We start from the raw sequence: 14,448 nt of genomic DNA, 5'->3' as shown, positions 1-14,448 counted from the left end.
AGGGTCACACACACGATCCAAAAAAACTTCAATTATTTATTGCATTTTCTTGTATATTTGTATTATTTAACTGTCTGGAAGATAATTTTTATGAGGTAATATTGGAGTGTTGAGCACTGTAACTATAGTTTCAAGATGTTTATTTTATACAAATCTGAAGTGGGTTGTGCACTTGTAATTTACATTACAGATCCTCCCCGGGTTACACACAGTGTGACTTGTGTACAGCCTGTACATATGATCAAGCTTTAAGAAGACTGGTGGGGTGGATTTGCTGGCTGCTATGGGATTTCAGGCATCTTTTTCCACCTGGGAACTCAGTTTGTGGCCGCACTTCTGACTTGTGAACTGTCAAAGTTACGAACAGTTCACGTAAATGGAAGATGCCTTAACCCGGGGAGGATCTGTATATTAATTACGAGTGGAGATCAGCCTCTACAAAGCTGTGTACCCAATTTTGCTAATGCTTGCAATAAAATTATGGTAAATTTCTACCACCAACATTGATAATGTATTAATTTTATTATTCTAAAATTGGAAGTAGTGCTCCTTCACATTAGAAATCCATATTTGATGAATAACTAATTGAGGAACTGGAGAACCAGTTTAACTACTTTCTGAGCCATTTATTGGGGAATGTGCAGGATTAACACACTGTTACTATTTGTTAGATCTAGTTTGTATTGACATTTCACATAAGGCATCTTGAATTTCTGTATGTAAATCACCAAGAATCTTAAATGTAGTAATGTAACCTGAAGAAATCGGCGATTTGGATTGCTGCAAACCACAATTTGATCCAACTCTTAAGTCAAAGTTTGGTCACACATTTAGTTTTAAAAGACATGCTTGGATTGAACTTCTCAAAATGAAAAATGAGTTAATTTTAGAGGAAGTTAGACCTATGTCTAAAAGGCAATTAGACCCATGAGTTGCTCCACTTGGGGATAATGCTTCTTCCATCATTCCACCATTTACAGAATCACAGAACAGTTACAGCATAGAAGGAGGCCATTTAACCCAATGATTCCATTCTGGCTCTGTGCAAGAGCAGTCCAGCTAGTCCCACAGCCCTGCCCACTTCCCTTTTCAGTTAGGTTTGCTGCCTCAACAACAGTGATTCAGATTTGATCCTAACCTCAGGTTTGCATATTCTCCTTCCTCTTGATCCCCGTATATGAAGCCCAGGACCTTGCATCCTTGAGCAGCTGCGTACCTCCAGTGAGAAGTCAGATGAAGAGAAAGGAAAGAACACATAGGGAAAAAAAAATTACTGGGTAAAGGAGGAAGGAAGATTCACGTTGCATCTATCAGTGCAGCTGATTTGGAAGCCATGTTATAGAATGAAATGGAGGTGTGATTGAGCAGCTTTCACAAGAATTTATACACTTAATTAACCCCTGGAAGTTTTTCAGCAAAAATATGAACCCAGAATTTGTATTTTCCTTATTCAAAAAGATATTAACAATTACTGAATATCTTTTTCTTCAAATTCAGAGAGCAACAAAATCCATGGGGAGACTTCCAGCATGCAACGTAAAATGCAGTGACCTCTGGCACAAGGCATAGTTGAATGAAGCTGATGCATCGGCAGTGGTGCTGCGGTAAACATCAGAGGGAGTGGTCAAGCTATAGAAGCTACAAGGCTGGATGGCCAACTCTGCATTTTCTTTTATCTAAAGATTAATTGTGCCCTTTTATTTTGGGGCAAGGAGAATGTGGTTGAAATCTGCTTCATACCTTTGAGACTGAAAGATGGAAAGGACTTGTTACAGCAGCAGAGTAAGGATGGCTGGAGGACATCAAGCTGGTCTAGTATATGCTTAGATTCAAAGTGTATAGAAAAGTATCTTCCACTGAATGCCTATGCAAGAACATTTTTAGTATTGACATGGTAATGAAGGTCATTAGAGCAAAATTTTATGTGGTGCATTCCAGAGATTTAAGGCAGCTAGAGATTTTAGTTTCAATATTTTGTTATTTCATTATATAGGTTATCCTGTACTCAGCAGCAGGCTTAATTAAAGCTTTTATAATTTCTTCAGGCAGCGACTTGGACTCTGTACAGACAGAACACTGTTTACCTGAAACATAGGCACATGATGGTGTGAGGCTGGATATTTCTTATGGATACTGACTCTCTTTGTGGAGGTAGGGTAAACAGACCAATACTGGTTAAAAGATAAGCTATACAGAGAAAGTATTGCCCCTATACACACAGCCACAGCTCTAGGAGAGTTTCCTGTTTTAAAGAGATTGAAGTTCCATTTTATGTGGATTTTGTCAGAGCGATCAATTTTTTCAAAAAAAATTAAATTACTATTTATTGCCTGTAATACTGAACTGTTTTCAAAGAGTATTTTTACATTGTACTCTTCTGCTCTGTTGATGCACTAACAAGGCCTAAGACTCTTGAGCCACCTTTTGTGAGCTTTTTGTGTGCTGCGCATCGAGCACAAGAAAAGAAAAAATGGAATACAAGAACTGTAACAAATTATTTAGTGATACAAGGGAAAAAGACTGGTATTAAAATAGTTTGCATTAAGAAACCAGCTGTGTTAGCCACCTCAGTTGCAAATTGTTAGTGACTAATACTGATCACAATGGTCTGGTGTCTAATGGTTAAGAAAAGTTTTTTAAAAAAAAGTCATTAATCTCATGTACTTCGAGCTTCTCATTTTATTGGGAACCCAGGAATGAAGACTGGTTCATGACCTCTCTTGTTTAGACTCCTGTCAAATATCATTTGGTTGGTAATATAAGTATAGACAGTATTGTAGCAGATACTGATCATACAATTGCAGTGCCTTTCCTTCTAATGCAGAAAATGGAAAGTGTGTGCTGAGATTTCATGTATTCTTAATCCCTGTACAACACTAACTATTATTTTTTTAAAAAAGCAAAATTAAAATACAGGATTTGAGAATTTGTTGTTTCTTAAAAAAAAATTCACCTGCAGTTCAAAATTTGGCACAATCTAGTTGATTAACAAAAACCATGTCGGCAGAGAAGCCAAAGATTTTTTTCATAAAGATGATGTAAGCTTGTGGAACATGGTCATGGGCAGATGGGTTGAAAGTTTTTTTTTGACATTTTCATAAGATTTTTAACAATATGACATTTCATTTCTGGAGTGCTTCAGTCATATTTAATGCTATGGGTGACTCACAGGCATGATAAATGTTCTACAGAAACTCAGGACTTGAAAATTGCTGGATCCGATTTTTGTGTTAATGAAGTTTAGCTCTACTTGAAATTGTATAATCATTCTCAAACTCTGTAAATTGTGATGTACTAGTAAGTTCAATTTGTTTTAACTAAAATAGACATTACTTTGAATGATGGTGCTTCATTGTATATTGTTTTATTTGAGACTTGTGTATGTATTTGCTGCAGGACAAGGGGTTGGTTGTTTCTGTTGCACACGGATATGTCAATAAACTAGAAAATTTTGGAGAAAATGGTGGACTGTTTTTATCCATTTCTATAAGCACTTCTTGTGACTCCCATGTTATAGATTCTCCTCAACGTCTACCCTGCCTGTCACTCAATATTGCCTATCGCAGTGAGATTGCGTTTCATCCTGCTCTGGAGGATATTGGCCTAGACAAGTTAGTGACACCAGAAGCTGATAAATCCCAATGACTGGATAATCTACCTCCCAAAACTTGAAGGAGGTGACGGTAAAGGTATCAAAACTTCCTGTAGAGGATGATGAATCTTTGAACTTCTCTACCCTGAGGAGAAGGGAGAGTCGGTCATTGAGTTCATTCAAGAGAGAGAGAGAGAGATATTTCTAGATATTAGAGGGATCAAGAGAAAGGGGGACAGTGCAGGAAAATGTCATTGAGGTAGAAAATTAGCAATGATCTTGAATGACAGAGCAAGATTGAAGTGCCTACTGCTGTGATTTCATGTATTCTTAGGGCAATATTATTTAATCTCTCATCATAGGACAACTCTCATATCTAGTGAGCTCCACTGCATTACCTCCTAGAATATTAGGCCCCAGTCTCATTGTCTGTCAGAGACATGGTACCTGTTTTTGTCTTCCACCTACCACAGGTAATAGATCCTGAACAGAGACCTACTTTGGGTCAAAGGAGCAATGAAAGTTAAAGCTTATCAGCTGACTAGGGGCAACTATCATTCTTTAACTCTTCTTATCAACTAGAGAGCATCTTTGCTTGCAAAACATTTAAGTGTTTGTTTCTCCCAATTAATTTATTATTAAAAAGGGAAATAAGTTCTTATTCAGCCACAATCAATGCACAGTGAAGGCAAGTTTACAGAAGGCATTTAGACTGGAATGTTTGAATACTTATTGAGACTTGTGGGATCCCATTATTTGTTAATAATAAAAAATTGAAATCATCTTCTTGTAATTTATGTGATAATGACATTCCTTGTGCAGGATGTAAGATAGGGTGGTTTCATTGCAACTATTTCACTACAAGTTAACACCTGGAGAAAACCAAGGTTAGACACGTGAGTTGGTAGAGATGTTTCTGGTGTTATGAACACCAGCTCCAAAAACTCTGCACCAACTGTCCTTGCTGTATTTTACTTAGCAAGAGTGAGTGAATGTGCAAAATCAAACCTTGAATTAACTAACTACAACTCTGGTCAGAAACCAAATTTCTTTCCCCAGCACCAGTCTGAAAATGGTTGGATCACACAACTGAATCAGCTCCTGAGCCTAACTGTCATTGGAATTTGTTCAATAAGCAGAACAGAAAGGAGATAAAGTTGTTTCTTTAAATTCCATGCTTCTTCAAAAATGAGCGACTTAAAATGACCTGCAAGCCGAATGGAATGGTCAATTGAAATTGCTATGGGGTATCACTCTCTCAAAAGCTTTGGGTGAATGTTGTAGCCTAAATTTATTCTCCCAGGCCATGATGGAGAATTTCTGCCAACCAAAACAGTCTGCTGTAGGTAACTGGACACCGAATGTCTACCCCCTCCTACAAATGCATGAAAATGGCAACACTTACAGCTGCATCAGACTGCTTGAGAAGCAGAATGTAAGCCTCATTGTAACAGCAAATGTACATGTGCAATAAGGACTCATATAGTTACTCCCTTCCCAAATAAAAAAGGTCTTACCTGTATCATGGGTACCATCTGCAATGATTCTAGACTTTGTTTTGCTGGACTCCAAGTAAGTAGTTAAGACAGCAATGGCCCCTTTAACTTTTGCTGAAACAACCCTTCAGATTCAGGTGCAGGCTGCCTCCTGCTTTTGAGGCCTACACCAATTCTCATGAACACATATGCATTACAGTCTCACGTTACTTAACATGATTTTTTGCAATTAAATATGCAATATTTAATATTGCATATCCAACTGCCAACATGAATTGAAAACTGTGACACAACCTGCACTTGTATGGTGTATATGCGGGGAGAGGGAAAGAGAGACTACAATGTAGCATGTATGAATGTTGGGATATCTGGTTCTTTGTTCAATCAAGTTCTCATTTTTAGCAAAAGAAAATGAAGGACTCATTTTATAAGCAGACCAGTTTTTTTTTAATTTCAGTAATATAAATAAACAAATCCCTTTAAATTACTCTAATCCCTGAAAGGAAACATGCCATAAATGCAAGTTATAGTCAAAGCAAAGAAATAAATGTAACAAATTCATGCAGTTATATATTAGTTTCCTAAATAGTTCCATTTTGTTAAAAAGTTATCACCCAAACAATCTTACAAGAATGACCACAATAATTGCTTGACACTTTGGTTCACTGTAAAAAAGAGTTTATTTTTAAGCATAGTTAGTCCAAGGTTTTCCCTCCTATAGAAAGAAAAAAAAATTGGGATTTGGGACCTTCTGGTCAAATTCAGTGTTTTTGGAATTGTTTTGTTCCACTTCAAACACTATTTGAACACATCATTGATTCCTAAAACAGAATGAATAAATTTGCTCACTCTTCATTTGCCAAATGGGTCTTGAGACTCATGCCATCTTGGAAGATAAGTAGATTTAACTTCTTGAATGCACTATTGTCAAAAGTAAATCTACTTTGAAAATGCATCAATTTTTATTTGAAAGAGGTTTATATGTCATTGAACATTGTGCATTTAAGCTCTGTTGCTTCACTTAATTTACATACTGCAAAAGGCACTATAATTCTAGGGAAAGGAAAGGATGAAAGAGTTGATATTGTGTCAGTGGGAAGTTGACATCTGAGCTGGAATATGTACATGACATAATATTGTCATAACCTTTTAAACTCTGATAGGTTGGACTGAGAATGGACCTTTTGCCTGATCCACAAGACATAAAAAGCTTCCTCAGGCCTGGAAGATAAGCAGGTCCTTATTGAAGCTGCAAAGTCAAGCTGCTTGTTACTCCATTTTATCTTGAGATTTGTTTCAGACAAGGCTAGGCCCAGCGAGTATTGGAGGCTTACCCCAATCATCAAAGTAATCCAGTTCTCAAGAATCAGAAAGAGCCTTTCTCAGGGGATGACATGGAGTCTCTGACTTAGAGCTAGGCTCAATAGTGCTCCGTACCATCAAGCCTATCTGCAGAAGGTGAGCACCCCCAATGATAGGGCCAAATTATTGGTAAAAAATTACACACAAGGTTGAACTGTGATATGTTGATGCTGCTTTTAAAATATATGCAATAGAGAATTTTAAAGGAAGAACATTTAGAGAAAGAAGAGATAATAGCAAATTGGGGGGAAAAAAAAATATCATGTAATAGTAGTTATATTAGTTTACATTAACATTGGCTTTAATTCAGGTAGCTCCCATGTCCCAAATAAATTCAACTAGTTTCAAGAGTTCTTTGACAATATTCTTCTGTTTTCCAGGTGGCTGGTAAATTGAATGCTGCAGACAATTGTGCTGTGATCTTCACATGAAAAGAAAGGTGTTAGTGAGACTTGGAGGAGGCAGGTAGCAGTAGCAGCCCAGTATCCTGGTCAGTAATGGATAGATCCAGAGCTTCCTTGTAATTAATGAAGTGCTTGCTAATTGGTTCCACTAGGTTTTTAGGGTAAGTGGTGTCATCTTTGAGTCTGTTGGCCCTATCTTCATCTATCAGACCAGATGATATTGCCTGTCTTAGTGAACACCTCTCAGATGTGTCAGGGTTAACTAGACCTCCAGTTAAGTACTGTGCTTCCAGATACCACTCTGTAGCCTCAGGGTAAAGCCAGCCACGTTCAGCAGCCTTGACAGCAGGCAGAAGTTTCTTGGTTTTAGGATCTTCAATACCAGTGTAGGCACTTTCAGCACTGGAGAGTCTCTGCAGGAGTCCACTTTCAATCAATCCATGCTCTGCAGCCCTCTTTACATTGTAACGACTGCCATCTTTTACATCGACAATTCCGCCAGTTGCAGATTGGGCTTCCAGAAGCCTCAGAGCTGTGTCTGAGTCAATAAAATTTTGGTTAGCTGCATTGGTGATGGAGATTTTCCTATCTGTGTCTATGTCAAATATGCCTCCAACTGCCTGTTGTTTAGTTTTGTTTGGAAGAAAGGAACTGGGGCTACTGGATGAAACTTGTTGATAATTATCTGCCTTATCTATGTCATTGTGTGACATTGCATTTTTTCCTGATACTAATACAGCAAATTCATGGATTGGAATCTCCTTGTCCAGGAACTGTTTATACTGTTTCTCGGTAATCTTGCCCTTCTTCAGAGCATCGTCAACTGAATACTTCTCTCCTGATTTCCGGTCATGGAGGATGGTGGAAGTGCCTGAAGGACCTTTTACTGTCAACTCCTCCCAGTTACATTCCTGATTTTCAAGGTTGACAAACATGTCCCAGGTGATGAGGCCGAGCTTGTAGGCTTCCTGTGGAGTCATTTCTTTGCCTGTATCGGGATCAATTACTACAATGTGACGTCGTAAACTGTTCTCCCTCTGTTCTCTCTTTATTTTCAGTGTTGCTAATTCCTTTTCCAATTTGTCAATCTCAGCTTCTTTGGATGTGGTCGTCTTCCTTAGATCATCCAACTCTTTCTGTAGGGATGTGAATCGAGACTCCATATGATTCATGTCGCCAGCGCCTGGTGTCGACTTTACTGACTGGACTTCTTTGGTTTGTTGAATGGTCACCTGGATGTCAGAACGCAGTCTTCGACTTTCATTTATCAGATTTTGGTTTTCCCTCTGAAGATTGGCATTCTCCTCTCTCAGATGCTCCAAGTCTTTCAATGACTTCCTGTCCTTGAACTCAGAGTCTGATAGCCTAGCCTTCAGCTGGTCAAGTTCATTCAGCAAGTTTTGCTTTAGTTTTCCTTCTTCTTCCAAATTTTTCTGAAGACGTTGAATTTCTAATTCCGTCTCAGGATCCCTTTCCACCTGAACTTTCTCGGTATAAACATTCTTTTCCTTGACTTTCTTTGTTTCAAGCTCTATCTGTTTGAGCTTAAGGGCTTGAAGGTTATTTTCAAGTTCATTTCGATTTGCCTTTTCGTCCTCTACGTGCAGTTTAAGCATTGAAACTTCTTTTTCTTGCAGAGGATCCTGCTTCAGAACAACCTTGTGTTTCACCAAGACTTTATCTCTTACCTCCTTTTCTTTCTCCTCCAGATCATTGAGCTTAATCTTTAGCCTCTTGACTTCCAGCTCAGCATTGCGACGAGCCTCTCTCTCTGCTTCGAGTTCTAGCAGCTGCTCTTCCAAGTCAGCTTTTCGGAGTTGCAGTGTTTGGATCTGGGCTTTCAAATTTTCCTTCTGCCTTCTTTCTTGCTCAATCTCAGTTGCCATTGTACCGCACTCTGCCTTCAACAGAGGATCTTGTTCCAGCTTCACAACCTCCTGTTGCACCACTTTTTCTCTCACTTGAGCCAGATCCTTCTTCTTCAGTTGGATGTTCTCTTCATGTGTTGCTCGCTCTCTGTCTTGCTCCAATTGCTTCTGCTGTTCTTCTGCTAGCTTGGCTCTGAGGAGCGTCAACTCTTCCTTGGTATTTGGATTTTCTCGGTATTGAATGACCTCATTGATAACTTCTTTAATTTGAACGTGGGGCTTACTGTTCTTTAGCATCTCAATCTCTTTTTCAAGCTGGTTTATCTCAACTTTGGCTCTATCTACTTGTCGTGATTTATCTGCTACCTCATCCCTTAATCTCTCCAACTCTTGCTCAGTTTCAGGATCTGGTTTGTACTTTATGACTTCTTTTATGTTGTCTTTTATCTCAATCTTTGGACCCTTATCTTTTAGGAGAGTGATTTCATCATGGATGCTCCTCAGCTGCAATTCTGCGTCATTGTATTTTCGCTGCTGCTCAAGGAGATCAGTTCTCAGGGTAGCCACCTGACGTTCAGCATTGGGATCAGGCCTGACAATCTCACGCAACTTTTCCTGGATAACTGGTTTGGACTTTTCTTCTTCAAGTACTTTGATCCTTTTCACCAGCTCACCAATCTCCCGCTCGTGTGATCGCTTTTTGGCCATCTCGTCTTCGTGTTGACGACGGAGATTTGTAACCTCCTTCTCCAAATTTGCATCCTTCTCCAACTTGACGACTTCTTTCACCGTCACTTTCTCCTCCTCCTTGGATTTTTCTCTCTCCAGTCGTTTCAGCTTCTCCTGAAGGACCCTTAGTTCCTCCTCTTTCTGCTGCCGTAAGAGACTTTCATGTTGTTTGTTGTCCTGCAGACGGATAAACTCTGCTTCCAGCTTGGGGTCATTTTTTACCTTGAATACCTCTTGTTCTGTGATTTTCTCATGTTCCTTGTTCTTCTCTTCGGTCAAAACGCGGAGACGTTTCTGAAGCAGCAGGATGTCACTCTCCTTTGCCGATTTTTGCCTCTTGATCTCTTCAAGCTCCTCCTTGAGCCTCAGTATCTCATTTTCCTGGTCCTTGTCCTGTTCAATTCGAAGAACCTCCTTGACCACATATTGCTTTGCAGGGTCTTTTTTCATTTTCTCCAACGAAAGCAACTTGCGGTGCAAGATCTCCAGTTCATTCTCCATAGTTTTCTTCTGCAACTGCTCATCTGCTAATGCCTCCTGAACCTTATGCATCTCCTCATCTAGCTGTGGGTCAGGGACCTTCTTGACAACCTCTTTCTTGAGGAATGATCCCTTGAGCTGCTGACTCTCCAGGGCTGCAATTTCTTCTTGTACTTTCTTGATTTCTTTCTCCACTCCTTCCCTGTGCTGCACCTCATCGTTCAGCTGTTTTTCCAACCGGTAGTTAGGTGCCGCTGCAAAGTTTTGTGATTGAACTTGTTGCTGGATCATTTGCGTCTCTGGTTGCTGCATTAGAAAGGGAAGATCAGCCATTTTTGTTTTACTGTTAAGATGTATTTTGTTTCTTAACTCAATCTAATAGACTCGAAGGAATATTTTACAATGTTGCCAAATAAGCATTTGGTTAATTACTAGACACACAAGGACTAAAGAATGCAGATGCTGAAAAAGTAAAAGAAAATGCTGGAAATGCTCGACATGTCAGGCAGCATCCATGGAGAGAGAACCAGAGTTAACATTTCAAGTTAATGGCCTTTCATGAGTGGTCATTGACCTAATGTTACCCCCATGTCTCTCCCCCATCAAAATGCCTGATCTGTTGAGCAGTTACAGAATTCTGTGTGATCAAATATCAGGCACCAGTACCTTTATTGATGAATTACGATGCAAATATCTTTTGGTAAAGACTTGGTTAATCCTCAGCCTTATTTTAATTATCAATGCGCGATAGGAAGCCGTGGATTTTAGCACCATCCAATGTTTGCTTTTTGCATTATTCTTTTCATAGTGAAGGAAATCAAGACAGATGGTTACCTGCTTCAAAAGGCTCTGTGCAAACTCCAGGTTCTGCATCCGTTGGTTGTTGACAGCACTCACCGTTGCAAATTTAGTGGCTAGAGCAGTTTCCTGTGAAAAGACAGCATGAAATTTTCTGAATAGTCAGATGCAGAAAGTTATGTCTACATTCCAGGTACTTACTTAGTAACTCTAATAGGATGCAATTTTGTTGTAGGATACAATTTTCGATTTAGAATAAGACTGGTTGGAATGCTAGCTGTTAAAATGTTACACATAATATATATTTAAATCAAATGGGGCAGAAGTTAGTTCTTAGACATTCAGGTTAAATGTACAACATAGTAGGGGCTATAGGTTGTACTTCACTTCCAAAATTCAATTCCATTTCAGTGAATAGAACAGTTTTTGATGGAACTATGCAAAACTTACAATAATACATTTCAAAGCAAGCAACTGAGTGGAAGTTTCAGCAATATAGCTTGATAGTGGAAAGTGATAAATGTATTTAGTCATAGTCAGAGCCATAGAGCAATATAGCACAGATACAGGCCCTTCGGCCCAATGAATCCATGCTGACCATGGTGCCCACCTAGCTAGTCCCAATTTCCTGCGTTCGGCCCATATCCCTCTAAGCCCCACCCCTCCATGTACCAATCCAGGTGCTTCTTAAAATGATACTGTTCTACCTGCCTCGACGAATCCTCTGGCAGCTCGCTCCATATACTCACCACCCTCTGTGTGAAAAAATTGCCCCTCAGGTCCCTTTCAAATCTTTCTAATTTAAAAATTACTTCATGTTGGTTTCTTGAACCCACAGGCAAAAATTCACAACACTGACCCAATCTACAGAATTTCCTTGCTGATCGAAATGGGTAATTGTACTTTTTACATCAAACTGTGGCCTTATAGAACACCTACATTATTACAACACTTTAGTATACCAGCCAACAAGCATCACTCAACCAATATCACATCAGATTATCACATGGATGTGTGAGTGCCTTCTGTTTGTAAATTGGCAGTCATGTTTCCTACAGTACAATGGTGGCTTCCAAAGGTAACTTGTGGACTGTTAAGCAGCTTTGGATATGCAGAGGCCATAAAAGACGATAACCTTTTCAAATCTTTTTAAATGTCAACTAACCAACTAGTGCTGTAGTATTCACACTTTTAATACTAAATAAAGGGGAAATATCAAGTTACAACAAACAAGCTGCTGGAGGAACTTAGTGGGTCAAGTAGCATCTATGAGGGGAAAAGGAATTGTCAAAGTTTCAGGTCATAACTCTGAATCAAGTTGCAGTCAGGGCAAGGACTGGATGGGGGACCCTAGGGTTCAGCACTGGATTCATTGCCTTGGTCTCGAATTGACTTGGAATCAAACTAGCTGTAGATTTGCAGATGATTCCAAGCTTAGTGAGGTAGTAAAATCAAAAGTGGCAGTCTAGAAATTGAACAACAGCAGATGAAATTAGTGCAGCCTAGTCTAAAATAATGGGAACAGAAAATTGTCCTCAGTCACATTTCCTAACCCTACAATGGCACTGGGAGCTCCCTGCTGTTAGGTTCTGTTAACTGCAGCAAAAACAAATTTTGGGAAATTTCAGAGTGGACCACATTGTCTTGCTCCCAGTATCATGGACCCAGAAGAATTTCTGGGCATTTTTTTTGCACAAGAGTACATGCTTATCAACCTTCTCTATTTAATTCAAAAATTTCTGAAGTTATTTTTATTCAGTTACACTGTGTATTTAGGGCAGTTAGATTGTTAACCATTAAGTAACTTTGGAGATATAAATAAGGCAATTCAGCTTATGCAAAGCAACTAATTGTTAAAATGAAGTCTGTATTTTCACTACACAAGTAACATCATAAAATCATTACCTCATCCTTAACTTTGTCAGCCGGCGAAGTGAATTTTGCTTTTTTGGAGGATGTTTGTGCACTGTCTGGTTGGATCAGCGATTTAAACATCTCAGCCTCAAGTTCGTAATCCTGTGATCACACCATGTACAAAACAAAGGTAGAAAAAGAGAAGGGAAAAAAGGTGAAGATATTCTTTCTTGTGTAGTAAAACTCCAATAATCCACTATCCAATTGTATGGAAATCCTGATGGTTCAGCATTTGGTCTCCCAAGGTCCCATTTCCTGTGCTCCTTTAAACTCCCCAGGGGCCCTGTTCCCATGGGACCTTTAAACAGACTGGAGCCCCATTTCCCACTCTCCTTTTAATGCATTCACTGGAAATTTTATTATGCCACTATATAACATATGAAATAAAAGGTGAATTAAAAGAGTTTTGGGGTATTAAAGGGAGTAATATCCAATATTTCTAAAAATCTGCCAGTTTGGCACCACTAAAGTCCCAAGGGTGCTGGATTATCAAAGCTTTACTGTGTTATAAATTAAAATTGCCTTACCAGAGAGAAAAAAAAAACATGCAGCATGTAGGTGTTCACACAAATTCTGGTACAACCAATACTGGATCAATCCCTGGATTACAGTGATAAGGTAGGATGGCTGCAACATTTATGGTCAAAAAAAAAAATCTCTCTTCCAGCCATCCCCGGAGTGGAGGCATTTCAGCACCCACGAAAACTGGTCGTGCCAACAAATTTCTACATGACTTCTGCCTTTTGTATTCTAGCAATATCAATCTGAATTAAATCCAGAATCCCTCTTATGGTTCCATCTGTGTAAGAATATAATTAAGGGCAGGAGTAGGCTTTCTGGCCCTTTGAGCCTGCTGAAACATTCATCAAGATCATACCTGGTCTACTACCTCAATGTCATTTTCCATCCCCCCCAGCGTAGAGAATTCCATAGCTACACCACACTTTGAAATCATGGGAAATTTCTTCACTCAGTCATAAATGGCCAACCTCTTATTCTGAGCCTGAGGCTCCTGATTCTAGACTTCTCAGGCAAGGTAAACCTCCTCCTTGTTAGAATTGTATAAGTTTCACTGAGATCACCTCTCATTCTTCCGAACTTGAATGAACACAGGCCTTGCATCCCTCATATGGTAAACCTGCCATCCCAGCGAACCAGTCTGGTGAATCCCTTGTTGCACTCCCTCTATGGCAAGTATATCCTTTGTTAGGTAAGGAGACAAAAACCATTCACAATACTAAAGGTGAGGTCTCACCTAAGACCCTGTATAATTTCAGTGGGACATCATTACTACCATACTCACATCCTCTCATAATAAAGTCCAAAATACCACTAGCCCCCTAATGCTTGCTGTTCTTGCATGTTAGCTTTCAGGGAATTGTGAACAAGTCCCTTTCACAATCAACATTTCCCAACTTCTTACTACTTAAAAAATCCAATCATGTCTCTTATTCTGAATTCAGACCATAAAGATATAACCAACCTTCTGATATGATGGACCCAATACAAACAGGCCTATTGTTTGCCTCTGCCATCCTGATCTAGCTGACATTTCTCTGCTCAATGTACCAGTATCTTGCCACTTAATTTCTTACCTTGGCTGCCTCCTGATACTGCTGTGCATTGTTGGTTACTTTTGCTAGATCTGGCTCTTTATTGGTGATGTCACTTAAGACACGCTGTTTGAAAAGGGAGAATAAAATTAAGGTTAATATTATGAGAATTATGTAACTCTCATAACTGATTTGCTTGGTTAATAAACAGACTGCCTAACAAGGAAGGATTTATATTTAACATCAGTGTTG

The 14,448-nt window shown here is 39.2% G+C and overlaps 2 protein-coding genes across 4 annotated transcripts in view; one reads left to right on the top strand and one right to left on the bottom strand.

Annotated features, from left to right (window-relative positions):
* Positions 1 to 3,457, top strand: part of LOC127573735 (ubinuclein-1-like) — a 51,297-nt gene extending 47,840 nt beyond the window's left edge. For 2 of the 3 annotated variants that reach the window (XM_052022216.1, XM_052022214.1), the window contains exon 17: positions 1,498 to 3,446. In XM_052022216.1, the coding sequence (XP_051878176.1) occupies positions 1,498 to 1,550 (53 nt within the window). In that variant the 3' untranslated portion in view covers positions 1,551 to 3,446. Of the gene's footprint in view, positions 1 to 1,497 lie in introns of all 3 variants that reach the window. The other variant, XM_052022213.1, reaches the window with a different exon arrangement.
* Positions 3,458 to 5,525: 2,068 nt separating this feature from the next.
* The window catches only part of ppl (periplakin), a 70,915-nt gene continuing 61,992 nt past the window's right edge, over positions 5,526 to 14,448 (bottom strand). The window contains exons 20-23 of the mRNA XM_052022207.1: positions 14,239 to 14,322; positions 12,635 to 12,745; positions 10,766 to 10,858; positions 5,526 to 10,237 (exon numbers count right to left, since the gene is read on the bottom strand). Of these exons, the coding sequence (XP_051878167.1) occupies positions 6,893 to 10,237; positions 10,766 to 10,858; positions 12,635 to 12,745; positions 14,239 to 14,322 (3,633 nt within the window). The 3' untranslated portion in view covers positions 5,526 to 6,892. The remainder of the gene's footprint in view (positions 10,238 to 10,765; positions 10,859 to 12,634; positions 12,746 to 14,238; positions 14,323 to 14,448) is intronic.

Source organism: Pristis pectinata, chromosome 8, assembly GCF_009764475.1.
Source record: "Pristis pectinata isolate sPriPec2 chromosome 8, sPriPec2.1.pri, whole genome shotgun sequence".
In the NCBI taxonomy this organism is placed as follows: domain Eukaryota; kingdom Metazoa; phylum Chordata; class Chondrichthyes; order Rhinopristiformes; family Pristidae; genus Pristis; species Pristis pectinata.
The sequence above is the reverse complement of the archived record's forward strand: the minus strand, read 5'-3'. Positions and strand labels throughout refer to the sequence as shown.